Consider the following 27,953-nt stretch of genomic DNA (forward strand, 5'->3'; position numbering starts at 1 on the left):
GGGAGCAGCAGCAGCAGCAGCAGCGGAGGAGGAGGAGGAGAGGCAGGAGGAAGGGGAGGCGGGGGGAGCTCGGCCGGCGGCAGCAGCAACGGCAGCGGCCGGCGGCGCGCGAGGAGCCGGCGGCGCTCCAGAAGGAGCCGGCTGGCGGCCCGATGTCCCGGCGCCGAGTCCCCCGGGTCCGGCAGGGAGAGTGCTTCTCCCCGATGCTCTGCCACTGCAAGGTGGCCTGCAGCAGCAGCACCATCTCCCTCATGTTCGGCTGCAAGGTGGGTCAGGACACGGCCGGTCTGGACACGGCCGGTCTGGACACGGCCTGGCCCGGACACGGCCCGGTCCGGACACGGCCCGGTCCGGTCCGGTCCGGACACGGCCGGTCCGGTCTGGACACGGCCGGTCCGGTCCGGACACAGCCCGGTCCGGTCCGGACACGGCCGTCTGGACACGGCCGGCCCGGTCCGGTCCGGACACGGCCCGGTCCGGTCAGGACACGGCCGGTCTGGACACCGCCGGTCCGGTCTGGACACCGCTCGGTCCGGTCCGGACACGGCCCGGTCCGGTCCGGACACAGCCGGTCTGGACACGGCCCGGTCCGGTCTGTGTCCACGTTCGGTTCTGGATCAGAGTCCTGTTTGGTTCCAGGTCCTGCTTGGTCACAGTCATTTGGTTCTGGGTGCGGTTTGGGTCCGGGTCTTGGTCAGGTTTGGTTCTGTCCTGGTTCTGTCTATGAGTAACAGTTATAAACCGGGTCTCAGTCCAGAGGGCCCAGCAGGTCCGGTTCTGGAGAACTTGGCACCCCTCAGACTTCTCTGGATGTTTCCAGGATCCTAAGGTTCTGGTTCTGTTTTTCCTGGATCTGGACCGGACAACCAGCTGCGGTCCGGTCCGGTTGGGTTCTGTTCCTCATCCAGACTCGTCTTGCAGGACATCCAGAGCCAGAACCGACCGGTTCTGCTGGCGGTTCTGGACCAGGGCCCGGATCTGCAGGAGAACCTCCTCCATCCAGTCAGTTGGTTTTGGGAACAGCTGGAATAAATCAGTGAACTGGACCCTAAACGGGCCAGTGACCTTTGACCTGAGCCGGGGTCGATGCTGGTTTTCTGGAGACGCTCCTCCTTCATAACACAGCGATGTGGAACAGCGTGTTCTGATGCTGACCCGGTTCTGTTGTTGTTATGTAACGGAACGCGGCGCCACGGCGATCCGGGCCTCAGCAGAACCTCCGACCCGGAACATCCTACAGATTCCTGACCTGCTTCCTGTCCTGCACCTGTCAGACTCAGCTCAGGGAATAAAACCTCGTATTTAAACCTGCCGTCTCCTGATTGGCCACTGAAGCTGCCTGTCGCTTCTCCCTCTGTGAGCCGACCAATCAGAGGCCAGCTGGGCTGCAGGGCCACACTGTGATTGGCCGACGGCGGCAGGCGTGGCGGTGCATGTGTGAGGTCCATGTGCTCCACAGGAAACAACAACAGAGTCCTGGAGGAGCTTCATTACCCATGATGCTTTGTGAACGATCCGTCTCGCAGGGAGAAAATCAAAAACATGAAATAATCAGGATGATGTTCTGGTTCTGTTGGAGACTGGATGACCTGTGACCTCAGGTCAGCTGTAGGTGATGATTAAATGATTAACAGCCCGATCACGTTAGAAATGTTGAACTTTTTATTTCATTCCTGTAAGAGCTCAGGAATAAATCAGTAAAATTCTGTCCTTTGGTTTTGATATGAATTGATATGTGATCATATTGATCAGATTAATGAATTAACTGAAATAAATCTGTATTGTGATAAACGTTGTGATATTAAATTATCATGTCATCATCTAAACAAATCACACCAGCTGATCTGCAGCCCTCTGTTTCCTGGTTTCAGTTTCTGTTCCAGATTGAGACAAGAAACAAAAGTTCTGAACAACATCAGTCGGTTCAGCGAAGCCCAGGCCGTCACCAGCAACAGCAGAGCTGCGCAATGGCTGCTGGAAAAGACAGGAGTTCTGTTACTGACTTACCATCCAGAAACCACTTGCTGCATTCTGGTTGATTGTGCAGGAGGCTCCAGTTCTGCTTTTCAAGGATACACAGTTGCATCGTTGCACATCTGTTTGCGATGAGATGGGAGGCGTGGCCAGCAGCAGCAGCTCATTTGGATTTAAAGAGACAGCGACTCTAAGACGTCTTCCTGAAAGATCAACAGGCAGAATAAAATCTGATGAACTGAACACATTCTGTAGCCCATAGATCTATGCTAACCTGTTGGAGCAAGGAAATAGGTGACCTTTAATACTTCAAGAGTTCAGAGGTCAGCAAGGAATAAAATGTTGAATCCTGTGTGGAGGTTCTCTGGTTGGACATGGTTCTGTTCAGCAGCAGAACCGACCCGATGGCTCTCAGCTTGGTTCTGACTGCAGATTGGTAGTAAAGGCTCCACTCCTCTTAATTAGCCCGATTGATCAGCCGGATCGACTGGGGCGGGCGCTTCACGGATCGTTGCTGCAGAGACTGAGCTCCATCTCTGACTGCCAGGGTCAAAGGTCAGGACTCTGAGTCTGCATGGCTGCTTTCAAGGGTTGAAGGACAAAAACCTGTTCTCTAGAAACAAGATGGCCGCCAGACTGGATGAAGCTCCAGAGCTCTGGGACCGATGGGACCAGAACCAGAACCCAGTTCAGATGAAGCTCCCCGGCTGTCCGTCACAGTGGTGGAGGGTTCATGCTGTGGGCCGGGAAGTTGGGTCCACACCGGGTCATCAGCAGAACCAGAACAGACTGACTGGAAAAGAAAAGAACCAGAGTTGCAGTTCTTCAGTGGTTTAGTCAAAGTCCAGAACCTTGCCTGGGATGTGGAGTTCTGCTGGTAATGGTTGGTACCAACATGGAGGTTCTGCTCCGGCTCAGAGCAACAGAACTGAACCCAGATACCAGAGGGTTCTGCTGGTTCTGTTCCGGTCAGCTTCGTCTTCCTCCTCCTCTTCCTCGTTTCTCTGCTGCTCCTATTTATAGCAGCGAGGAAGAGGAGGAAGAGGAGGAAGAGGAGGAGGTGTGTGTCAGAGCCTGGATCTCCCACTACTCCATTAGTTTGCTTGGTTCCACCAAGAACCCAGTTCTCCCTGCGCTGCTTTCACTGACCTGCTGACTGTCGGGTTTTCTGTGAGGCGTTCACTGACCTGCTGACTGTCAGTGAACAGGTTCACCTGACCTGTTCACCTCATTTATTTAAATGATGTCTGGATCATTTAAATAAATGATCTATTCAGTTAATTTAGCAGAGAGAATCATCTTCTTGTCTCCATGTCCAGGAAGCAGGTCTGTAAAGTGCTGGAAAGGCTCAGAAATTGTAGCTGTTGTTGAGATGGTGGTGGTCAGTGTTGATCTTGGGGAAAAGGCTTTTTCATGAATTCAAACTGGGTGAATCTCTTCTGGACTTTCTCATAGTGGGCAGCAGGTAGCATTGGCTTGAATTGCTTATAATTAACATTAAAAAGAAGGAACATAGTTAATGTTATTCTCTCAAAGAAAATGTAAAGTTAATAAGACACATACCTCATATGTATTAGGTCTCAAACTTCTGCTTCTCTTTAAACAGAAGGTCTGGCCGTTATAACTTGAGTTCTTCTTCACCAGCACACTGCACGCCTGTTCGTGCACTGCTGCCTCTCACTGGTGGAAATGGTGTACTGCACCAAAAACAGCCTCAAATAATGTTTCAAATTCAAGTTCATAAGTTACTGGTTAACATCTTGCTGTGAAACTTTAGGATCAATTAAATTAAGAAATTTAAGACTAAACAAAATGGCAGAGCAATGTAATATTACAGATAAATTTACATAATTTTTAAAGTTTAATCTGTAATACTTTTATTACAAATTTATGTCAGATCATGATTTCTTGGTTAATGTCAAGATGTCAGACATTTTGAATAAAGTCAACTTTGTATTAAAAGTGTCATGATTTACCAAATGACACTTTGACAACAGTCAAAAATATTTATGAAGACATAACTCATCTTCATGACCGTGTCATGACATGTTGATGACGGTGTTATGACATGTTTATGACGATGTTATGATGTGTTTTGACATGTTGATGACGGTGTTATGACATGTTGATGACGGTGTTATGACATGTTGATGACGGTGTTATGACATGTTGATGACGGTGTTATGACATGTTGATGACGGTGTCATGACATGTTGATGATGGTGTCATGACATGTTGATGATGGTGTCATGACATGTTGATGGTGTCATGACATGTTGATGACGGTGTTATGACATGTTGATGATGGTGTCATGACATGTTGATGATGGTGTCATGACATGTTGATGGTGTCATGACATGTTGATGATGGTGTCATGACATGATGATGGTGTTATGACGTGTTGATGATGGTGTTATGACATGTTGATGATGGTGTTATGACATGTTGATGATGGTGTTATGACATGTTGATGACGGTGTTATGACATGTTGATGATGGTGTCATGACATGTTGATGATGGTGTCATGACATGTTGATGATGGTGTCATGACGTGTTGATGACGGTGTTATGACATGTTTATGACGATGTTATGATGGTGTTTTGACATGTTTATGGTGCTTCATGACAGGTTTATTCACAACCTATCCAATAAAGTGTTACCAATAATTTTTCTCTTAAATCTCATTTAATACTGAATGTTTCTGTTTCTTCATGCTCCAGCTGCTTCATCTTCCTCTGAGGATTATTGATCTATAAAGATATCTATCTTAAATCAATAGTGTTCAGTCGAATTGGAACCGTTTGGGTCAGAGGTGAACTGGTCCAGTTTAACCAGTCTCCTGGATGCTGGTTCATCCCGTCACCGTGTTGCCAGTTCTGTTTGGTTCTGTCAGAACCAACCAGTTAGCATAGATATTCCCCTGACTTTAAACGGATCAGTTCCATTCATCCCATCTTTTGGTTGTCAGAACCGAGCGGTTCGGGTTCAGTTCATCTTGATTGCGGCCAGTTCTGGTTGCTGCAGGTTCTGCTGAAGCCTGACAGTCAGAACTTGGGGCTCACTGACCCGCTTTCCTTCCTGTCCTCCCCAGAAGTACCGGCACCACGATGAGGACTCGTCCCCCAGGACCAGAGCCCCCCACCCCTCACGGAGGAGGGGGCCGGGCCAGAGCTGGTCCAGGTCGCCGAGAAGAACCTCAATCAGATCGAGAACGTCCACGGATATGTCACGCACGCCCACATCTCACCTATGAAGGTAGGGGGCGGAGCCTAATACTTAATCTGTGCTAAAGCTGATCCGGATCCCGATCTGATCCGGATCCCGATCTGATCCGGATCCCGATCTGATCCGGATCCCGATCTGATCCGGATCCCGATCTGATCCAGATCCCGATTCTCTGGTCTACAGGGCTCATAACAGCAGCTCTCTGAGATGCAGATTTGGATCCAAATCTGGATCCAAATCCAGACTTGATCCACTTTAGTTTGAGAGCCAGTTATGATCTATTTGGATCCGGATCCTTAACCATGAGGCCTGCAGGTTCAGATCAGGAGTTTCTTCTCTTCCTGTCTCTCTGTCCATCCGTTGCTCATGCTGGATGTGTTTACCTGTTCATGTTCCTGTTGCCCCCTGACCTTCATCAGCTGGAGCTCCTCCAGTGACCTCTGACCTCCTGACTGCAACTGAGGGCTTAGCCATCACCCAATCAGAGGAGGATGGAGGATGTTTCTGTCTCTGCTGCCAGTTCATCCAGGTGTAGTCCAGGTGTAGTCCATGTCATCCAGGTGTAGTCCAGTTCATCCAGGTGTAGTCCAGTTCATCCAGATATAGTCCAGTTCATCCAGGTGTAGTCCAGGTGTGGTCCAGGGTAGTCCAGTTCATCCAGATATAGTCCAGTTCATCCAGGTGTAGTCCAGGTGTGGTCCAGGGTAGTCCAGTTCATCCAGATATAGTCCAGTTCATCCAGGTGTAGTCCATGTCATCCAGGTGTAGTCCAGTTCATCCAGGTGTAGTCCAGGTGTAGTCCATGTCATCCAGGTGTAGTCCAGTTCATCCAGGTGTAGTCCAGGTGTAGTCCAGTTCAACCAGGTGTAGGCCAGTTCATCCAGGTGTAGTCCAGTTTATCCAGGTGTAGTCCAGTTCATCCAGATATAGTCCAGTTCATCCAGATATAGTCCAGGTCATCCTACTTTGGACATCTGTAACCAGAGTGACTTTGGTTTAATGTCGTCTGGAAATGAAACGTCACTAGATCAGAATATATCCATAAATCCAGAGCAGGCATCAGAAAATGGTTCATCTTGAGGATCTGGTGAGTCAAGTCGTTGCTTCCTGCTGGGAAGCTGGAATACCGCAGCGCGACCTCTGACCTCTGACCTGGACATAATGTTCTGCTGCTTCATGTTTCAGTCTGAGGGAGTTTAGACAGGACTCAGGGTCACTTTCTATTCGGGGAGCAGCGGTGATGGCTGGTCCTGTTGGACCCTGATGTGTTTCTGGTTCTGAAGCTCTGATCCATCTGGGTTTGATCGGACTCAGAACGAGACCCAGCTGAGACGGTTCTGATGGTTCTGTTTGCTGTATTGGGTTCTGATCATGTCTCGTCTGCTCAGTGTCTCCGGTCCCATCTGTATCGTCACATCATTAAAAACCAACCTGGTACCGGTCTGCCTTCTGGATCGGACCAGAACCGTCAGCATGCTGCGCTTCTTATGATGTGACTCGTTTCAGAACCTCATTGCTCAGTGGTCCGGTCTGGTCCAGTCTGGTCCTGTCAGCTGCTCTCTGTCCCTCCATGTGTCTCACTCTTCTTCTGTGGTTTCTGTTTCTGAACTTCCTGTTCCTCCTGACAGCGACCCGCTTTCTTCAGGTGCACAGACCCAAACCATATTCTGGTTCTGATCACTAGCTTGTCCTCTGGCGCCCCCAGTGGTTGTAGCTGAAGCCTCCATGCTGAGATCATCATGTTCTCTGGGACAAATCGGACCTCCTGTTAAAGTTCTGGCCGTGTTCAGGGCCCAGAAGCTCAGAGGTTCCTGAAACATTCCCAGACTGCCTCCCCCTGGTCCAGAACCCGGTCCAGAACCGGGGTGTTCTCCTTAGTGGACCCTGCCGGTTCAGAACCCAGGGTTTGGGTCTGTGCACGAGGAAACCCAGCTGGCAGAGAAGGATCTGTTTGGTTCTGTCTGGTTCTCCTGGAGGAGGTCCAGAACCGGTCCAGTCTCAGCTGTTGCCCCTCCCCCCCCTGTTGTCCTCCAGGTAGCGTCTCTGGAGTTCCTCCTGGACGGCTCCTCGTCGTTAGGACTCTTCCCCCCGGAGCTCCCCTCCCCCACGCCCTCCACCCTCTACCCCCACGGAGAGGACAGCCCCCTCCCCTCCTGCTCGTCCAACCCCTACCCCCCTATACAGGTAACTCCCCCTATACAGGTAACCCCCATACAGGTAAACCCTATACAGGTAACTCCCCCTATACAGGTAACCCCCATACAGGTAAACCCTATACAGGTAACTCCCCCTGCCCCCACTGATACAGGTGATACCCCCCCACCCCCCTTTGCTGCCCATTAACATAAAATCCAAGCAGAACAGGTTTAGAAATAGAACCGGGTCCGACCAGAACCGTGTGTTCCTGGAACGTTCTTTCAGTCGGGTCCAGAATCGTTTTCCTTGATGTTTCCTCACTGGGTCGATTTAAAATCCGGGTTTCCTGAAAGCTCTTTGATTGGACCATGGCTCTGACCCGGACCGGAACCAGCGGTTCTGGATGGGATGTTGACCTCAGACTGGACAGGAAATGATGTTGAAGCTCACCTGGAATGTCAGGATGTCATTTGGAAACGTTTGGAATCATGTAGGAATAATTAATCTGATCATCTCAGGTCCTGTGTTCTGACTCTTTAGCTATCAAACCTTTTCTCATCATCATTGTTCTGCTAATATGCTAATAGCAGAGCTAACCTTAGCCACCGCACTTAGCTTCCTTAAATACATTTCTCTGGATAAACCTTTCAGCTGAATGCAGTTTAACATTCAGGCTAATGGGCTCTTTGCACCTGCCGCGCTGACGACAACTGCATGCCCAAATGCGGCTCTTTTTCCGCTTTCAGTTACTATGACTGCTATAAAAGTCAAACTCATACTTAAGACACAAATAAAACAATACTATGTACTTTAAGTTTTTATGGATTTCCAAGCGATCCTGAATTAAGCCGGACAGCCGAGCCACTGATCCGCCTGTACCCGTACACACCGCCGTAATGAGCCTGGGGCTCGTTGTGCTTCGTCAGGCTGGAAGCAAAAAGCCTGAACCGTAATCTCCCTCCTCCCCCCAGCGTTTATTGTCGTTAACAATAAATACAGGTAATATTCTTGAAAATAAGGCACAAACATTGTCTGATAGATTGGATGAGAAATGTTTAGATACTTAAATAGCAGATTTTTACAAGAAAAATGTCCGAGAATATTGCCTACTAGCACAAGCTAAAGCTATTGTTAGCCACAAAGTTTAAAGAAAGTAAAACTCACCTTTGTATCTGTGAATGTATAATGAGGCGAACATCTTAAAACCTTTCTCCGACTTACTTGTCGGGGCTTCAGATCGATGTACATTATTAATTATTACCTTGGAAAAGCGTGCAGGTACCTGGTGTAAAGTACCGTTTTCAATAGATGGGAAACATTTGAGCCGTTTTTCCCGAACGCAGAAGCTCAGGTGCAAAGAGCCCATTACTGTAATTCTTCAAGTAGTTAGATGTTTATATTCATGCTCTTATTTGAAGTGGAACACGGCTGTTTACAAAGCAGTTTGTTTCCACAGAAACTTTGAAAAGGGAAATATATAAATATATAAACGACATTTTATAAATACACTGTTCAAGATTATGACATCAAAAATACAGTTCAGTTATTAGAACGACTTTTTAAAACATATTTATATTGATTGAAAAACAGATCAGATTTTATAATTAAAACAAAATCAGATCATCTTCTCTCCAACATCCCGAGGCTCTCATAGCTCCCCCTGGTGGCCCTCCAGAGGACTACTGACCTCTAAACTGTGATGATGGTCCATTCTCCATACCTGGTTCTGACCCAGAGTGGTTCTGACCCAGCCTGAGTGGTTCTGAACCAGCCTGAGTGGTTCTGACCCGGCCTGGTTCTGACCCAGAGTGGTTCTGACCCGGCCTGGTTCTGACCCAGAGTGGTTCTGACCCGGCCTAGTTCTGACCCAGAGTGGTTCTGACCCGGCCTAGTTCTGACCCAGAGTGGTTCTGACCCGGCCTAGATCTGACCCAGAGTGGTTCTGACCCGGCCTGGTTCTGACCCAGAGTGGTTATGACCCGGCCTGGTTCTGACCCAGAGTGGTTCTGACCCGGCCTGGTTCGGTTCTTGGCCAGGACTGATTGAGGTTTTATTCTGGTAAAATGAAGGTTAAATCCAAGATGGCGCCACTTCGCTTTTCTGCGCGGCTTTCGGTTCCCGGCTCGGTTCTGATGCGAACCGAATGATCCGACCTGTCACTAAGCTGACCTCCGACCATCCGCGGGTTCAAAGTTCATTAACGTGGTGAGACCAGCAGCTCCTCTGTGAGCAGCAAGAAGCTGCAACAGTTCAGAACCGGTCCGGTTCTGACCCAGCTCATCTGATGATTCAGCGATTCTCCGGACCCAGATTCCCGTCAAACCGGTTTCCTTTTTTCTGTTTTTCGGAAAAGAACCGAAGTGGGACAAAGTTCTGATTGGCCCTCCTCTGAGAGGAGGAGGAGGAGGAGGAGTAGCAATAGGAGGAGGAGGAGGAGGAACAGAAGGAGGATGAGGAGGAGGAGGGTGATGCTGTCAGACTGCAGAGGGATCTCAGGCGCCGCTCGCTGCACGTCCTCCGTCAGTCCTGCAGTTTGTTGTTGCGCCTCAGACAGACGGAGGAGCCGCTGCAGAGCCATGACCGCCGCCGGCGGGAGGACGCCTCCGCCGCTCCGCCGCGCCTCCTGAAGCCGCCGCCGCAGCTTCCGCTCGCCTTCTCAGCCTCCCTGTTTGTGTCAGGAAGGAGGAAGGAGGAAGGAGGTGGCGCCGGGTGGAGCTCAGGCCGCCTCCTATCGACTGCTGTCCCGCCAGCAGCAGCGCTGCCGCCCCGCAGCCCGCCGCAGCAGGAGGCGCCGCGCCGCGCCGCGTCACGCCGCGCGGCAGCATGCTAAACTCGGCGTGGTTCGCCAAGAAGGTGGGCCGCCGCATCATGGGGACCCTGAGGAGGACGAAGCGGCTGCACCGCCGCCTGCTGGTAGGTTCCTGCCCCCTGCTGCGTCACGATCCGGTCCGGTTCTGAGCCAGGATCCGGTCCGGTTCTGAGCCAGGATCCGGTCCGGTTCTGAGCCAGGATCCGGTCCGGTTCTGAGCCAGGATCCGGTCCGGTTCTGTCCGCTGCAGAACGTTCTGGATCTTTGGGTTCGGGTCGGGCCAGAACTGATCCGGGTTGTGATGGGATTCGGCCTCATGCAACCTGTGGTGTCCCTGATGAGAACCCGCTGGGTCAGAACCGGGTCGGGCTGCATCCAGGACCAGAGCCGGCTCCTGGTCTGGTTCTGTTCACCTGGCCGTGTCTGGGTCAGAACCGGGTCAGAGCAGAGAGGTTCTACTGCTTTTCTTTCACAGGATGGCTCCAAACGGGTCGACACTCCTCAGATCCATCAGCCGGTTCTGACCCGTCATCTGGAGATCCGATTCTCAGAACTCAGAGCTCACGGTTCTGTACTTGGAGTTTGGGTCAGACTCTGTGTTTCAGAACCAGGTCGTGTCCAGTTTCTGGTTCTGGTTCTTACTAGATCTGCCGGTCGGTTCCGAGCCATCGGACCATCTGAGCAGAATTCATAACCGGGTCTGAAACCAGTCAGCTGGGTTCTGAACACTGGACCATGGTTCTGGTCACAGGCCCGGTTCACCTTCATATAGGAGGTTCTGGAGTGTTTTTCAGTTCTGGAGCCAGTTCTTCTGGGTCAGAACCGGACGGTTTCTCTTCAGATGCATAAGAATCTGGAGTTTCCAGATCCGGCCGGTCCACCAGATGGAACCAGAACCGGAGCTGTGTTCTGGTTCTGGGCTCAGTGAGTCGGACCTGCCAGCAGGCGGCGCTGCAGCCTCACCGGACCAGACGTTCAGGAACAGTAAAGGTTCTGTTTGACCCGGTTTATGTGGACCTTCAGAACCAAGTTAGATGAGGCATTCTGGAACCGGGTTCAGCTCGACCCAATGACCCGGTTCTGATGCCAGGACGGATTTCCTTCAGTCCAGAAGGTTCTGATGGTACCAGATAGCAGTTTGTTTGTTTTGTTTTTGGGGTTTTTTTTGCTTTTGTTCTTGGAAAGGTTCTGATCCTGGAACCCGACCCAGGCGGATCAGAACCAGAACCGGGCTATGCTCTGAGCGGCTGCAGCTTCCTGTCTGCATCATCCTGCTGTTGAACCCAGGGGTCGCATCGATTATTCATGCTGCCCTCCCCCACCCGCTGCTGATTAACCGGCTGCAGAGAGACGAGGAAGGTCGGCTCAGACGGGTTCTGGACGGCCCGGATCAGACGCTCCGACCCGGTTCTGAAGGAACCGGCCGCGGAGGATGACGGCGCATCAGATGCGCCAGCCGCTGCCCTGCAGGGCGGAGCGGCGCCCGCTGGACCCGGCTCTCCAGGAGTACCTCGCCCACCTGCACCCGCTGCAGCGGCAGCACGCCATCGAGCTGCACAGGCAGAACCTGAACCGGCCGCCGCTCCAGAACCGGCCGCCGCTCCAGAATCGGCCGCCGCTCCAGAATCGGCCGCCGCTCCAGAATCGGCCGCCGCTCCAGAATCGGCCGCCGCTCCAGGCGTCGCTGTCCACCTTCACCTCCTGCACAGTCCCGGCTTCCTGCCGCGCCCGCAGCCGCTCCTGAACCTGCGCGACAGCGTGAAGAAGAACCCGGCCAAGAGCACGGCCAAGATGGCCGACAGCCGCAGGGAGGTCCGCTGGACGCCGTTCGCCTTCAGCAAGGTAGCGCAGCCGGATCCACCGGGCCTCAGTCCCCAGAGCTCTGGACCGGACTGACAAGGTTCTGTTGGATCAGCGCTGCGGTCGAGTCAGACTGCAGTGTGATGTTTTCCTTTCTACAGTCACCGATTGCTTTCCTAACTAGTTATTCATGGTTTTCCTGCTCAGTCTGATCCACTCTTTGGTTTTTAGAGTTTTCTGTGGTTTTTGTGTTTTTACTTTCCCAGCAGTCCCTGCAGCACAGAGATCCTCTCTGTTTCAGGAGCGCTCACTCTCCTGGCCGTGGCGCCGCGGTGGGAGCGCCGTCGCTCCGTGGCGTTCCAGAAGTAGGGCTCCGGATCAATGCCGTCGATGTTCCGGCTAAATTTAGCGGCGGCTGGTTTTCCATCAGCTGCTGCGTCAGGTTTTACTGTTGCGTAACGATGATGGAGGTGCCGCGCGGCTCGCTGCGTCCCGACGTCTGGAAGCTCAGCAGGAAGTTCAACATCCTGAAGGGAAAACTGGGATTTAGTTTTTCAGTTTTCTGTCCGTTTAGAGCTGGAAGGAAGGAGGACCTTCATGTTCTGCTGAATCACTTGTTGAACCTGAACAGCAGTAAATTTGGACCTTCGGCTTCTGATTCACATCATTGAATGATTTTTAGTTTCAGAAATAAGATTAAAACAGAAAGTAGAATAAGACTCTAAATGGGTCAGATGGTTCTGACTAAACGGGTCAGAACCATCTGCCGGTTCTGACCCGTCATATTAATATTCATGATGTTCGTCTGCTCTCATGTTTCTCTGGTTGTGACCCGACTGATCAGGTTCTAGAACCAAAGTGGCTCAGATTCTGTTGCCTGGTTCTGGTCCAGTTGTTACGGTTTCTGGCGTTCCATTGACCTTTGACCTTGTGAGCATCTAGATTTGCTGAGGCAGTTCCTGCACACACACACACACAAACACACACACGCAGCATGGCGGTGATCCTCAGAGCAGCAGACGAGTTTCTGGAACTCCTCCTCTGATTGGTTGATTCCTCTGATACTTCCAGCTGTTTTCAGTTCAGTTCTACTCCATCCTCCTGCTCTCCATCTGTGTTTGTCTGACCTTTGACCCTCACCAGCAGGCCCAGGCCCCCGCCCTGCTCTTCTATAATCCCTGTGATCCCCATCGCTCCAATCCCAGCCGAGACCTCCACCATCCCGCAGCGTCACAGGTTTAATTTTTTATTTCCCTCGCTTTTGTTTCTGTCTCTGTGCTTCATCCATCCATCATCATCCATCCATCCATCCATCCATCCATCATCCATCATCATCCATCCATCCATCATCATCCATCATCATCATCCATCATCATCATCCATCCATCCATCCATCATCCATCATCATCCATCCATCATCATCCATCCATCATCATCCATCCATCCATCCATCATCCATCATCCATCCATCCATCCATCATCCATCATCATCATTCATCCATCCATCATCATCCATCCATCATCATCCATCCATCCACCCACCCATCCATCCATCCATCATCCACCCATCCATCCATCCATCCACCCACCATCCATCCATCCATCCATCCATCCATCATCCAACCATCATCATCCATCCATCCATCCATCCATCCATCATCCATCATCATCCATCCATCCATCATCATCCATCCATCATCATCCATCCCCATCCATCATCCATCATCATCCATCCATCCATCATCATCCATCCATCATTATCCATCCATCATCATCCATCCATCCACCCACCCATCCATCCATCCATCATCCACCCATCCATCCATCCACCCACCCATCCATCCATCCATCCATCCAACCATCATCATCCATCCACCCATCCACCATCCATCCATCCACCCACCCATCCATCCATCCATCCATCCATCCACCCACCCATCCATCCATCACCCATCCATCCATCCATCCATCCATCCATGCATCCATCCATCCATCCATCCATCCATCCATCCATCCATCCACCCATCCATCCACCCATCCATCCATCCATCCATCCATCCATCCATCCATCCACCCATCCATCCACCCATCCATCCATCCATCCATCCATCCATCCATCCACCCATCCATCCACCCACCCATCCATCCATCCATCATCCATCCATCCATCCAACCATCATCATCCATCATCCATCCATCCATCCATCCATGCACCTCGTTTTGATGAGTTTAGCTCGGTTTCTGCTGCAGAAACCTGTCTGGTTTCAGCCAATCAGGAGAGGTTTGAAGCGGGCCACCGGTCCGCGTCGCAGCGTCCCGTTCCTTTAATTCCAGCCTTCATGCTTCACAAGTGCAGCGTCTGCAGCGTGAAGAGGCGTGGCGAGCGTCTGCCTGGCGTTGGCGGGGTGGAGTTTCTGGTGGTGCTGATGTTGGTTCTCTCCTCAGGCCAATCCGCCGCCCGTGGTGGTCAACACCGACAGCCTGGACACGCCGCCATACGTGAGTCTCCGTCAGCTCAAACCAACCGGAATGCAGCCTTGGTTAATATTAGCCTGCTAACGCTAGTGTTAGCTCCCTGATGCTAATATCACCAACTGAGTTTGCAGCAGTGAACCAAATCATGTCAATCCTCAAAGTTTCAATCTAAAATTGAGACGCAGATTTGAATAATTTACTCGTTCTGTCCTTTAAGTTTGTGTCCAGCTAGATGCTACTGCTAGATTTAGCATGCTAATGCTAATATCCACAGTGACTCAGTTGATCTCATGCTGCTGTAAACTAGCTACAGATTCAGACTTGTAGCGTTTTACAGTCAGATTATGTAAATAAGATCAAATCAGATCAGAAATGTTCGGACATGTTGAGCTCCAGGTCGATGTGAACGTGTGAATCTGATTCTCCCCATCACCTTCCTGCTGTTTGTGTCTGCAGGTGAACGGGACGGAGGCTGAATACGAGTACGAGGAAATCACGCTGGAGAGGGTAAGGACACCTCAGGAACTCTGGATCCGACTCAAACAGTGATCACCATCAAAACATGGAAGCTGAGCACGTTTTGTGGCTTTGATGCAGGGAAACTCTGGGCTGGGCTTCAGCATCGCCGGAGGGACCGATAACCCCCATTGGCGAAGACCCCAGCATCTTCATCACCAAAGTCATCCCTGGAGGAGCAGCCGCTCAGGACGGACGGCTCAGGTAGCAGCGCGCGTCGTGAGGACGCGGTTTAACCGAGACGCTCAAAAAGATGGTTGTAACCATGGCAACGCCCAGGTCTGCCCACATCTTGTGATGAAAAGTTTCAGAAAACAGACAATCAGCATCGCTGCGCCATGTTGGCGGCTAGGCTAACTGCAGCTAAAGCCAAGGTAGCATAAAGTGTTAGCATAAAGTGTTAGCATAAAGTGTTAGCATGTAGCCGTTAGCTTATATTTAACTTCTGCTGATAAACGCTCATCTCTGATGTGTGTTTATTAAATATTGACTCCAGTTAACATGATCCAAATCAAACTGAAGAAAAGTTTATTGAATTCTGGTGAAGCCATAAAGTTTCTCCCAGGACTTTAATTCATTTTAAAAAATAATGAAGAAATTTAATGAAATATTTTAAAGGTGGGAATAAAATGGGTCAGGATTTTATGAGACGACAATAATTGATGATCATAAACTGTTTGGTTCTGGTTCAACGTCAGGGAAGGCCGGCCCTGATGATGATGATGATGATGATGATGATGATGATGATGATGATGAGCTACCTGTTGATGTCTCTGTGTGTCTCAGGGTGAACGACGTCATCCTGCGGGTGAACGAGGTGGACGTCCGGGACGTGACCCACAGCCGGGCCGTGGAGGCGCTGAAGGAGGCGGGGTCTGGTGCGCCTCTACATCCGGCGGAGGAAACCGCTGTCAGAGAAGGTGATGGAGCTCAAGCTGGTGAAAGGACCCAAAGGTTTGGGCTTCAGCATCGCGGCGGCGTCGGGAACCAGCACATCCCCGGAGACAACAGCATCTACGTCACCAATCATCGAAGGCGGCGCCGCGCAGAAGGACGGCAGGCTGCAGATCGGAGACAAGCTGCTGGCCGTGAGTCCCTGAACGCAGAGCCAACATGGCCGCCGTGCGCTCTGGGGGCCGTCATGGCCGCCGGGCGCTCTGGTGGCCAACATGGCCGCCCTCTGACGTTCCTCTCTGTTCTTCCAGGTGAACAGCCTCTGTCTGGAGGAGGTGACCCATGAACACGCCGTCACTGCCTTGAAAAACACTCCTGATGTTGTCTACTTGAAAGTGGCAAAACCCAACAGTGTCTTCATCAACGACAGCTTCGCCCCGCCGGACCTCACCAACTGTGAGTCCAGCTGCTGCTGCAGCCGCCAGAACCTCCCCTGGTCTCACCTGGTGGGTGAACGCAGGCTGCCGTCACAGATTCATTCAGCAGGAAATGAATCAGTTCCTCAAACGATTCATTTCCTGCAGTAGATCAGGAGGGATCTACTGCAGCTAACAAGCCTCATCCCTGGTCAATCGAGTGGATCAGACGCTGTGGAACGATAGGATAGTAAGCCACAAAATGTCAAATGCACCTTTAGTTCAGTCATTTCTCTTTTTGTCAGGAATCTCTGGAAACAGTGTCTGCAGAGCGACATAAATGTTTCTAGTAACAGAAAAAAGTTGCCAGATTTGTCATTAGTTTAAAAAACAAAAGTGAATTTTGCTGAATCTGTTGCTGTAAAGGATAACTTCTGGAGCGTCTGAAAAGTTTCGGAGTGGGTTTTGGTGCTCCTCTTCAGCCCCACCTCCCTCCACTCAGCCTATTGGACTTGGCCACGCCCATCCGGCTATCTTGGCTCCGCCCCTTTGATGTATTTGTTTCTAAAATTTGGGGCTTTGACAGTTATATGAGAACTAAATGCCCACCTAAACTCACTTTAAGTTGAGTTTCTAGCGAGTTCTTAAAGTGGAGACATGTTGGATTTATTGGGATTTTATTTCTGTTTGGAGTTTTTAATTCCTGGTGATGCTGGAAATATTTAATCTGAAAAATCTTTGGGAATTTGGGAAACTTTCGGTCATTTGAGTTTATTTCAAGCAAAGCGAGCTGATTGGCTCCCCCAACGCTCCGGTCTCCGTCCGGTGGTAACCGGAGCCAACAGGTGGGGGAGGGGCCAGCTGGGGTCCTGTACTCACCTGCTCGTCTCTGCGGTTCTGTTCCAGCCTACACGCAGCACGTGGAGAACCATATCAGCCCCCCCAACTTCCTGGGCCAGAGCCTGCCCCCGCCGGCGTCGTCGGGGCGATACTCGCCCACGCCGAAGGGCATTCTGGGAGAAGATGACGTCACACGGTGAGGACATCGTTTAGGTTTCCTGACGTTTGTTGCTTCCAGCAGCCAGACTTCCTCTGGATCAGAACCAGCGAGGTTAACATGTAGTTCAGTAACCAGATCCGGCTGGGACGAACAAAACGCTTCAGGTTTCAGTTAGAACCTGTACAGAATGAGAAAAATGACAAATAATTCAACTGTCAGCCCAGGAGCTCCAACAAACTGCTGTGGTTCTGCTGAGCCCCAGTAACCATCGGGGTCAAAGTTCACAGCTCATTATACATCAGTACCCACAGCGGGGATCATTTCAGCACAACCACAGACAACCGGCTGGAGCTCCTGGATTGGCTGCTTGACCCGAGGTCACATGACCCGAGGTCACATGACGAGCGGCTGTGTGACCGCAGGGAGCCGCGGAAGGTGGTTCTGCACCGCGGGGCGACGGGTCTGGGCTTCAACATCGTGGGCGGCGAAGACGGCGAGGGCATCTTCATCTCCTTCATCCTGGCCGGCGGTCCGGCAGACCTGAGCGGGGAGCTGAGGAAAGGAGACCGCCTGGTGTCGGTAGGAGCTCCGCCCATTAAATCGTCCCGCGCTGTGATTGGTTCAGAGCAACAGGTGATGTTCCCGCCTCCAGGTGAACGGCGTTGACCTCCGGAACGCCACGCACGAGCAGGCCGCCGCCGCCCTGAAGAACGCCGGCCAGACGGTGACCATCGTCGCCCACTACAGGCCAGAAGGTGAGGCTACCTGCGGGAGGACGGCCTCCTGGACTCACCTGGGCGTCACTGACCCGCCGTGTCCTCTGCTCAGAGTACAGCCGCTTCGAGGCCAAGATCCACGACCTGCGGGAGCAGATGATGAACAGCAGCATCAGCTCGGGCTCCGGGTCGCTGCGGACCAGTCAGAAGAGGTCTCTCTACGTCAGGTGAGGTGGTTCACCTGGAGGTCAGCGGAGGCCAGCCTGCTTCATTCACTCTGTTTGTCTGGCGTCTCAGAGCTCTGTTTGAGTACGACAAGACGCGGGACTCGGGTCTGCCCAGCCAGGGCCTCAACTTCAAGTTCGGAGACATCCTGCATGTGGTGAACGCCTCGGACGACGAGTGGTGGCAGGCCCGGCACCTGACGCCTCAGGGGGAGCAGGAGGAGGTGGGAGTGATCCCCAGCAAGAGGAGGTCAGTCCCACGGAGGGCCCGGCTGCTGCTGGGGTCAGAGGGGTTAGAGGTGAACAGGAGACCCAGTGGGACCAGATGGGACCAGAATGATCCTCTGCTTGGTTTGGTCCGCCGGTTTTGCTTCCTGCTCAACTCAGCTTCTTCTTCTGTGGTTTTTGCAGAGTGGAGAAGAAGGAGCGAGCGCGGTTAAAGACGGTGAAGTTCAACGCCAAGTCAAGAGACCGAGGGGTGAGTCCTCCTGAAAGAAACCAGAGGATCCTGGTGTGATGAACCATGTTTCTGGCTTTAGAGTAGAAATGATCAAATGTTTGAAACATGAAGCATTTTACCTGCTGCATGACCTTTGACTCTCTGCCTCCAGAAATGTGGATTTAAAGTGTTTGAGCTGCTGCCACCTGATCTCTCTACCTACTAATGACTAAAGTCTGCAGCCTCTGGCTGTTAGCCACCGCTAGCGCGTTAACAGATTGTTAGCCACCGCTAGCCCGTTAACCCTTAACAGATTGTTACCTACTGCTAGCCCATTAACTGTTAAAAAATTGTTAGCCAATGCTAGCCTGTTAACCCTTAACAGATTGTTAGCCACCGCTAGCCCATTAACTGTTAAAAAATTGTTAGCCACCGCTAGCCCGTTAACAGATTGTTAGCCACCGCTAGCCCGTTAACAGATTGTTAGCCACCGCTAGCCCGTTAACAGATTGTTAGCCACCGCTAGCCCGTTAACAGATTGTTAGCCACCGCTAGCCCGTTAACCATTAACAGATTGTTAGCCACCGCTAGCCCATTAACTGTTAACAGATTGTTAGCCACCGCTAGCCCATTAACTGTTAACAGATTGTTAGCCACCGCTAGCCCGTTAACAGATAGTTAGCCACCGCTAGCCCATTAACTGTTAACAGATTGTTAGCCACCGCTAGCCCGTTAACAGATAGTTAGCCACCGCTAGCCCGTTAACTGTTAACAGATTGTTAGCCACTGCTAGCCTAGTAGCCGTTACCAGCTTCCTGTTCATTAATGTAGCAGTTAGTTACATCAGACTAGATAACCTTTTCATTCTCCAGTTGTTAACAGCTTATGGAGCGCTAACAGTTAGCTGTCCTTAGTCTGTTAGTCATCTCAAGCTTGTTAACCTTTGACCCGGCCTCTGATCCGTAGTAAGGGACAAGAGCTTAGCAACCGTTAGGCCGTTAGTTGTTAGCACCGTCTGGCCCATTAGCCTTTAGCAGCGTCTTAGCCTTTAGCAGCGTCTTAGCCTTTAGCAGCATGCCTACCTGAGACTCAGCAGCAGCTCCCCCTTTAGAACATGTGCTACTTTAACACGCGCGTCGCCCACAGAGCCTGCATGACCTCTGACCCCCTCACAGAGAAACGCTTGACATTGATGTCTGACTGCCTGCCTGCTTCGTCCCTCCCTCCTCTTCCTCTCTCTGATCCCATCGGTCACTCCAGAACGTCTGGAGACTAAAAGGAGAATAAAAAACTAAACTGTAAACAAAATAATAAATGATCATCAGAAATAAGCAGAAATAAGCAGATTTTTACTAAATTATCCTAAATTAAGAATAATTAGATTACAGTGTTGCCCTCTGGTGGCCAAAACATGATTTAATTTATAACTAAATATTTCTAGAAAATATTTTCATTATCTGATTTCTAATTAAAATATATTTAAGTTGTATTTTATGATTGATTATGTTGCTCCTTAGTGTCATTGTAGCTGGGATGTGATTGGTCGACCAGATCATGTTTCAGATTAACCTCCAGTTTAATCCACATCAATTCATTTCATGGATTAAAATCCAGATTGGATGTGAATTAACTGGTCTGGGACTAAATGCTGACTGACAGCAACAGGCGGAGGAGGGGAGCCGTTTGTGCAAACCAAGCTGTGGCCCCAGAACCGGGCCGGGCCAGGACGGGTCCACAGCTTCCTGCCTGCCGCCTCTAACTTCCTGTTCGTCTTCGGCATGCTCCCTCCCTCCTCTTCCTCACCGCTGTGCTGCCTTCACTGACTCTGAGGAAATCCCAGCCTCAGAAGCTCTAACAGAACCAGTTACTGGGCCGGGACCAGAACCTCTGGCTCCGGACCAGAACCTCTGGCTCCGGGACCTGGATGTGGCCCTGGGCCTGACCTTTGACCTCTGCGCTGTCGTCAGCGTGTCCAGCCCTCTTCCTCTCCCGTGTTGTTTTCACGCCCTTCCTCTTCCTCAGCAGTCCGTCAATGACAAGCGTAAAAAGAACCTCTTTACCCGAAAGTTTCCTTTCTACAAGAGCAAAGAGCCGAGCGAGCAGGAGACCAGCGACGCCGACCGTAAGTCCCCGCCGGCCCGTTGCTCCGCGGCAGGAAGAGAGATCAGCTGGCGGCGGCACGCGCAGCGGTCGTCACGGCAACAGCCCTAAGCTCCCGACAACCTCTCAGATTGGGCCGACGGCTAAAACCGATCCAGAACCCCAGACAGGAAGTCCCTCCTTCCTGCTCCTGCGGGGAGCCAACATGGCCGCCCTGCCGACCGCTGCGCTCCCTCTGCTCTCTCGTCTGCCGCCGGATCTCAGTAACTCTGTGTTTCTCTGGTTGTTTCTGTTTCTGCCGACCGCAGGACAACAACGACGACCCGACCAGCAAGAGCCACAGTGAGTAGAAACGCTGCAGGCGGCGGGGCGAGCGTCTCCACCGGGACGACGCCTGTCCAGGCCGCCGTCCCACTGCAGGACGACTGCAGAGGGACGTCCCTCTGCAGGTCGTCCCTCTGCGGGTCGTCCCTCTGCAGGTCGTCCCTCTGCAGGACGTCCCTCTGCAGGACGTCCCTCTGCAGGACGTCCCTCTGCAGGTCGTCCCTCTGCAGGTCGTCCCGCAGTTTGGCGTCCTGCAGAGGGACGTCCCTCTGCAGGTCGTCCCTCTGCAGGTCGTCCCTCTGCAGGTCGTCCCTCTGCAGGACGTCCCTCTGCCGGACGTCCCTCTGCAGGTCGTCCCGCAGTTTGGCGTCCTGCAGAGGGACGTCCCTCTGCGGGTCGTCCCTCTGCCGGACGTCCCTCTGCAGGTCGTCCCGCAGTTTGGCGTCCTGCAGAGGGACGTCCCTCTGCGGGTCGTCCCTCTGCAGGACGACCCTCTGCAGGTCGTCCCGCAGTTTGGCGTCCTGCAGAGGGATGTCCCTCTGCAGGTCGTCCCTCTGCAGGTCGTCCCTCTGCAGGTCGTCCCTCTGCAGGTCGTCCCTCTGCAGGTCGTCCCGCAGTTTGGCGTCCTGCAGAGGGATGTCCCTCTGCAGGTCGTCCCTCTGCAGGTCGTCCCGCAGTTTTGGCGTCCTGCAGATGTCCCTCTGCAGGTCGTCCCTCTGCAGGTCGTCCCTCTGCAGGTCGTCCCTCTGCAGGTCGTCCCGCAGTTTTGGCGTCCTGCAGAGGGATGTCCCTCTGCAGGTCGTCCCTCTGCAGGTCGTCCCTCTGCAGGTCGTCCCTCTGCAGGTCGTCCCGCAGTTTGGCGTCCTGCAGAGGGATGTCCCTCTGCAGGTCGTCCCTCTGCAGGTCGTCCCTCGGCAGGTCGTCCCTCTGCAGGTCGTTCCGCAGTTTGGCGTCCTGCAGAGGGTCGTCCCTCTGCAGGACGTCCCTCTGCAGGTCGTCCCTCTGCAGGTCGTCCCGCAGTTTGGCGTCCTTTCAGCTAAAAAAAAAACTAGTAGAAATGGATCCATAATTTCTTTATTAATCTGGATTAAATCTGTGAATTTAGTTTTTTCTTTCTGAATTCCAGCTGAGACCCCAAAACAAGAAAAAACGTAAATAATCAACTATTAATAAATAAAAAGTGGAAAGTGTTAATATTTTATAGATGTTTTTGGTAAGTTTTTCAGGGTTTTTTTCAGTTGCAGTTCAAAATTGATTCTGAAAGGAATGTTTTTTAGTTTCTGTCCTGGTGGAGACGCCGGCTGAGACCTTCCTCTCCTCATCCTCAGAGCTTCACGGATCCGTTTGTTTCTCATCAGCGCTTCGTTTTGTCCAACATCCTGGACCTTTTCAAAATTCAATAACTCAAATTCAAAAATACTTTATTTATGAGAGAACATGAAAGTCAGAAAGTTTGAGAATCCTCAGAGTCGTTGTGGTCGGTGATGCTGTGGGCTGGAAGGAGCTCCTGTAGCAGTCAGTCTCACAGCGAATCTGAAGATGCCTCTGACTGAAGACTGCATGGCAGCCTCATGCTAACGTGCTAACAGCTCTTTATCCAGCCAGCAGAGATGATGTTCCACAGTGACGGGCTGGATGACTCCACCAGCTGTTAGCAGCTCTGCTAATCCAGCTCCTTTGCTTTTGCTCCTCTCTCTGTTTGGTCAGAGAGATGCTGGAGGTGGAGATAAGATCAGCCACTGAATAAATGTAAAGGTCTTAGTGATGCTCTGAACTTCCTCCTTGAAGCTCCATGAAGCTTTTCATTCCTCTGGGCTTTAGGGTCAAAGTTCATTTGATGATTTGAGCTTTTGAGACGCTAATCAGCTGCTCCAGGTGTAAGAAGAGCATCTTGTTAGAGCGTCATAACTGCAGTAAAGTCAGAGCAGAAATCCATCCAGCTGCACAGCATCCAGAACCAGAGGGAATAATAGTCTGGGACCAGAACCAACCAGAACCACGGAAATGTTCTGACGCTTCCCAGATGGAGCAGAAACTTCTTGGTTCCATCAGAATCTGACCCGGAAGTTACATCTGGGTTCAGATCTGTTCTGCTGCTTTGGGAAGCTCCAGCTGTTAGTTGGACCGAACCTTTCCAACCCAGAAGGATAGCAGAGTGGAACCAGAACCAGAGCGTGTTGGACCGCTGAGTGATGGACCAATCAGAGAGCTGGATCAGAGTTCAGACCTGGTTCTGTCCAGCTGGACGTTACAGAACCGAACCTTCCCGGTTCCCCCAGTGGTTTGATCTGGAACCAGAACCTGCGGTCCGACCCGGCTTCATGGACCGGGCCATCGGGTCTCTGAGCTGCTGGGCGGGTCCAACAGAGCTCGGATGTTTTGTTTTAGAAAAATGATCTGAATTTTTGTCAAGGCTTTTATTGTGAAAGGTTCAGTTTGAATGCGTCTGATTGGTTGGTTGTTAAACGTGAGGCAGCAGATTCTATTACCATCTGTGCGTCATATTTCTGTGAACTCATAAAACTGCGCCGCCGAGGCCGGCTTGGAGCAAAGCATTGTGGGAACGCTGGCGTCTGATTGGCTGTTTCCTGTGATTTCAGAACATGTGACGTCTAACGCCAGCGATAGTGAAAGTAGCTACCGTAAGTTTTCCCGCCGTTCTGCCGACGGTTCACTAACGATCTGAAGCCTGACGGCTAACCCATTAGCTTAACGAATGCTACCTGCTGATTGGTTTATAATGGCTAACCCATTAGCTTAACGAATGCTACCTGCTGATTGGTTTATAATGGCTAACCCATTAGCTTAACGAATGCTACCTGCTTATTGGTTATGACAGCTAACCCATTAGCCTAACGATTGCTACTTGCTGATTGGTTTATAACGGCTAACCCATTAGCTTAACGAATGCTACCTGCTGATTGGACAGATAAAGCATGACATCACAGCTCTGTGCTGTTTAATTAAAGTTTCTTCAGTCTGGTTCTGTTCTGCTTCTGAAGTTCTGGGTTTTTGGACCAGAGTGTTTCTGGACCTTTAAATTGAAAGTTTATGATTTCAGTTTTCTGTCTGTGGGGCTTTAAATATTTAATCTACACCTCAGATTGAGATTATTGATCCATCCAGGTAGCACTAATGAATGCTACCTGCTGATTGGTTTATAACGGCTAACCCATTAGCTTAATGAATGCTACCTGCTGATTGGTAGCATTCAGCCAATCAGACGCCCCATCAACATTATCATGTTGATGTGGATTATTTGAACAGTTTTCATATTTCATCACATTCATATTTAAACTGGTTTATTAACCCAACCAGTTCCAGTCTGAACTGGTTCTGTTTGGTTCTACTGGGGTCAGACCTTCAGGCAGCTTCAGAACCGACCCGGTGGTACCGTTGTGATGATTCTGGATCGTGTCTTGAGCTGAAGACCACAGACGGAACCTGAATCTGAACCAGAACATTAAACCTGATGGAATCGGGTCCGGTTCCGGTTCCAGTTCCTCGTTTTAACCTGAACTCTACTCATTATTTAAAACTTTGTAAAGTTTTTTGTTTCTGATTATTGATTTAAACGTTTCTTCCTGAAAGCCGGTCGGCTGTTTGTTCTCCTGCTGAGCCTTCGTCCCTCAGCACCACTCTTCCTCCTCCTCCTCTTCCTCCTCCTCCTCTTTCTCCTCTTCCTCCTCTTCCTCTTTCTCTTCCTCCTCTTCCTCCTCCTCCTCCTCCTCCCCTTCTTCCTCCTCTTCCTCCTCCTCTTCTTCTTTCTCCTCCTCCTCTTCCTCCTAACGTCTCTGTTTGTCCTCAGGTGGGCAGGATGAGTACGTTCTGTCGTACGAACCCGTCGTTCAGCAGGAAGGTGAGTTCTCCAGAACCGGCCCGACCCGACTGACAGCTGATTCAGATTGAAGCTTCAGCAGCTGAAAGATTCACAGATTTAACTCGGAACCGATCAGAACCGATCAGAACCTCGGCGGTTCTCCTGGGTTCCTCCTCATCCAGATTCACTGGGATGATAATAAAATATTTCTGATCAGAATCCAAAGAACTTTTATTATTAAAATATCCAGAAAAACAATTTGATATTATTACTGGATACTAAATATTAAAGCATTTTTTACTAATATATGTATGTAGAACTTGATAAACTACATAACAGAAAAATGAAAATATATTTCAGTGATGTTTAAATTAATGAAATCTAAATAGATTTATTTTTTACTTACAGGTTGGATGACTATATTTTAGTATAAATAAATAATGCATTGGTTTACATGGTAAATATATAAAAAAGTTAAAATATTTTAATCAAATTAAGAAAATGAGGATTACAAATATCTTTGGAAAATGTCCTATTTCAAGTTTCAGGATTAATTATATGTCAAGTTTAAAATGTTCTTAATTGTATTTAAATCAAAATAAATGTAGATTAGAGTCGAACAGACGGTGATGCTGCCACCTGCTGGACAAGTCAGTAAAAAATAGAAATAAAACAATTAGATTAAAATCTGAGCATATATTTTACTGTTTAGTCTTTTAATAAAAAGCATAAAATGTTCAAAATCACAATGTTTTGCTCAGAAACGGGTTTTTCTGTTCTGGCAGTGAACTACACCCGACCCGTCATCATCCTGGGCCCGATGAAGGACCGGATCAACGACGACCTGATCTCCGAATTCCCGGATAAATTCGGCTCCTGCGTCCCGCGTACGTCCGTCCGGCCGGCGCCGCTCCTCTGACCCGACCGGAGCGGACCGGATCGGACCCGGGTAACGGCTGTGCCTGTGTCCCGCTGCAGATACGACCCGGCCCAAACGGGACTACGAGGTGGACGGGCGGGACTACCACTTCGTGGCGTCGCGGGAGCAGATGGAGAAGGACATCCAGGAGCACCGCTTCATCGAGGCGGGCCAGTACAACAACCACCTGTACGGAACCAGCGTGCAGTCCGTCCGCCAGGTGGCCGAGAAGGTACGGAACCGCCCCGCTTCGGGCCGAGCCGCGGCCCGGAGCGGAGCCTGAGTTCTGGTTCTGTTCAGGGGAAGCACTGCATCCTGGACGTGTCCGGCAACGCCATCAAGAGGCTGCAGCTGGCGCTGCTGCACCCCATCGCCATCTTCATCAAACCCAAATCCGTGGAGAACATCATGTGAGTGGCCCGGTCCGGTCCGACCCGGTTTCACCGATCCGATCCGGAGTTCTCTCCAGCGCTGACCCGGTTCTGCTCTTCCTGCAGGGAGATGAACAAACGTTTGACGGACGAACAGGGAAGGAAAACATTCGACCGCGCCGCCAAGCTGGAGCAGGAGTTCACCGAGCACTTCACAGGTCAGAACCGGGTCGGAACCGGGTTCAGAGCCACCGGGTTCAGAACCACCTGGTTTCAGAACCACCTGGGTTCAGAACCACCTGGTTCAGAGCCACCGGGTTCAGAACCACCCGGTTCAGAGCCACCGGGTTCAGAACCACCCGTTCAGAGCCAATGGGTTCAGAGCCAATGGGTTCAGAACCAATGGGTTCAGAACCACCGGGTTCAGAGCCACCTGGGTTCAGAACCACCTGGGTTCAGAACCACCTGGGTTCAGAACCACCTGGTTCAGAGCCACCGGGTTCAGAACCACCCGGTTCAGAGCCAATGGGTTCAGAACCACCTGGGTTCAGAACCACCTGGGTTGAAACCAGGTCTGCTTAACCTGTGTTTGGTGGTTCTGACCCGTACCTGCAGTCCAGTTCTTCAGAACATTATAAATCCAGATGAAACCAGAACGTTTAGTTTCTGCAGATGGAGGAAACGATTCCCAGGCTTTAATTGGAGGATTGTGTTTAAAGGGCCAGTGTCGTGTTTTTTTACAACATAATCAAGAAACTTTTTCCTTCAGCTGCTATAAAAATGCTCTAAATCAAAAATGACTCAATAGAAATTGATTTTGTAATTTTAACACCTTGAAATTGGGTCTTGTCTCTTTAAAAACTCTGGTTCTTCCTGAAGCTCCGCCTCCAGGAAGTCCCAACATGGCTCCTCTATTAACCCTTTAATTTTTTTACCAGTGATGCTCTGAGCAGCAGCTCCTGTAATGAGCTCTGCTAATTGCTGCTGGCTAGTCTGAAGGAGCTGCGTCTTGAAGGCGGGGCTTGGTCCCCCAGGTGTTTTGGGCAGGTGGTTGCCATGGAGATTGAAGGATTTCTTCAAAATGCCTGGAAGTTGATTTTACATGATTTATCCCCTTTAAGGTTCTGATTGGTTCTGATTGGTTCTGCTGTGTTTTGGACCGCTGACCCGCCTCCTCTGTCCTCCTGCAGCCGTTGTCCAGGGCGACACGCTGGAGGAGATCTACGATCAGGTGAAGCAGATCATCGAGGATCAGTCGGGTCCGTTCATCTGGGTTCTGTCCAAGGAGAAGCTATGAGGCGCCGCCGCTCCTCTCATCACTTGGGTATTCTGGAAGAAGAGTCCAGCTGCAGACGGCAGCCTCACCCTCCATCCATCCATCATCCATCCATCCGTCATCCCTCAGCGATCAGCAGACGGCTCCATGTTGTTCCGCCTGATTTGGAAGCACACAGGAAGTGACATCACACTCAGCAGGGTACAGCTCCTTAATGTTTAAGGACGGAGAACTTCGGAGGAGAGTTCGGAAACGTACGAAGCAGATTTTCTTCCTTTTTCTTGTTTTCTTTGTGGGTTTTTCCAGCCGGCTCCGTTTGTCGGGTCGGAGGAATCAGAGACACAAAAAGCAAAACTTTGCACGTTTGAGCTTTAACAGCATGTCGGTTTAAACCCGTTGATTTCCCATCAGCCCCTTCACCTCAGCGTCTGACATCACAGCTTCTGTCACAGCTTTTCTGTCTTTTTTTATTGATTCATGTTTAGTTTTGAACATTTTCGCTCCTCTGCTGCAGGA

At 50.9% G+C, this 27,953-nt stretch overlaps 1 protein-coding gene and 1 long non-coding RNA gene across 2 annotated transcripts; one reads left to right on the forward strand and one right to left on the reverse strand.

The window, feature by feature from the left end:
• On the forward strand, positions 1-27,469 carry LOC129352684 (discs large homolog 1-like protein). Its single transcript, XM_055021801.1, is given in 27 exon segments — positions 1-266; positions 5,069-5,099; positions 5,102-5,232; positions 7,237-7,386; positions 14,393-14,446; positions 14,879-14,929; positions 15,020-15,069; positions 15,071-15,142; positions 15,725-15,814; positions 15,816-15,907; positions 15,910-15,961; positions 15,963-16,026; positions 16,144-16,288; positions 17,155-17,284; positions 17,671-17,827; positions 17,901-18,003; positions 18,077-18,191; positions 18,262-18,438; positions 18,600-18,666; positions 20,650-20,749; positions 23,652-23,693; positions 24,860-24,910; positions 25,657-25,758; positions 25,850-26,022; positions 26,091-26,200; positions 26,288-26,379; positions 27,352-27,469. Coding segments are annotated over 27 exon segments (2,622 nt in total). The 5' UTR covers positions 1-152; the 3' UTR covers positions 27,459-27,469.
• LOC129352685 (uncharacterized) lies at positions 16,366-17,917 on the reverse strand. Its single transcript, XR_008604913.1, has 3 exons — positions 17,558-17,917; positions 17,128-17,426; positions 16,366-16,480 (listed from the first exon to the last, which is right to left on the reverse strand). It is a non-coding gene; the product is annotated as an uncharacterized LOC129352685 (long non-coding RNA).
• Positions 27,470-27,953: the final 484 nt, after the last annotated feature.

This window comes from Poeciliopsis prolifica, unplaced genomic scaffold, assembly GCF_027474105.1.
Source record: "Poeciliopsis prolifica strain line A6 unplaced genomic scaffold, Auburn_PproV2 SCAFFOLD079, whole genome shotgun sequence".
Taxonomy (NCBI): Eukaryota; Metazoa; Chordata; class Actinopteri; order Cyprinodontiformes; family Poeciliidae; genus Poeciliopsis; species Poeciliopsis prolifica.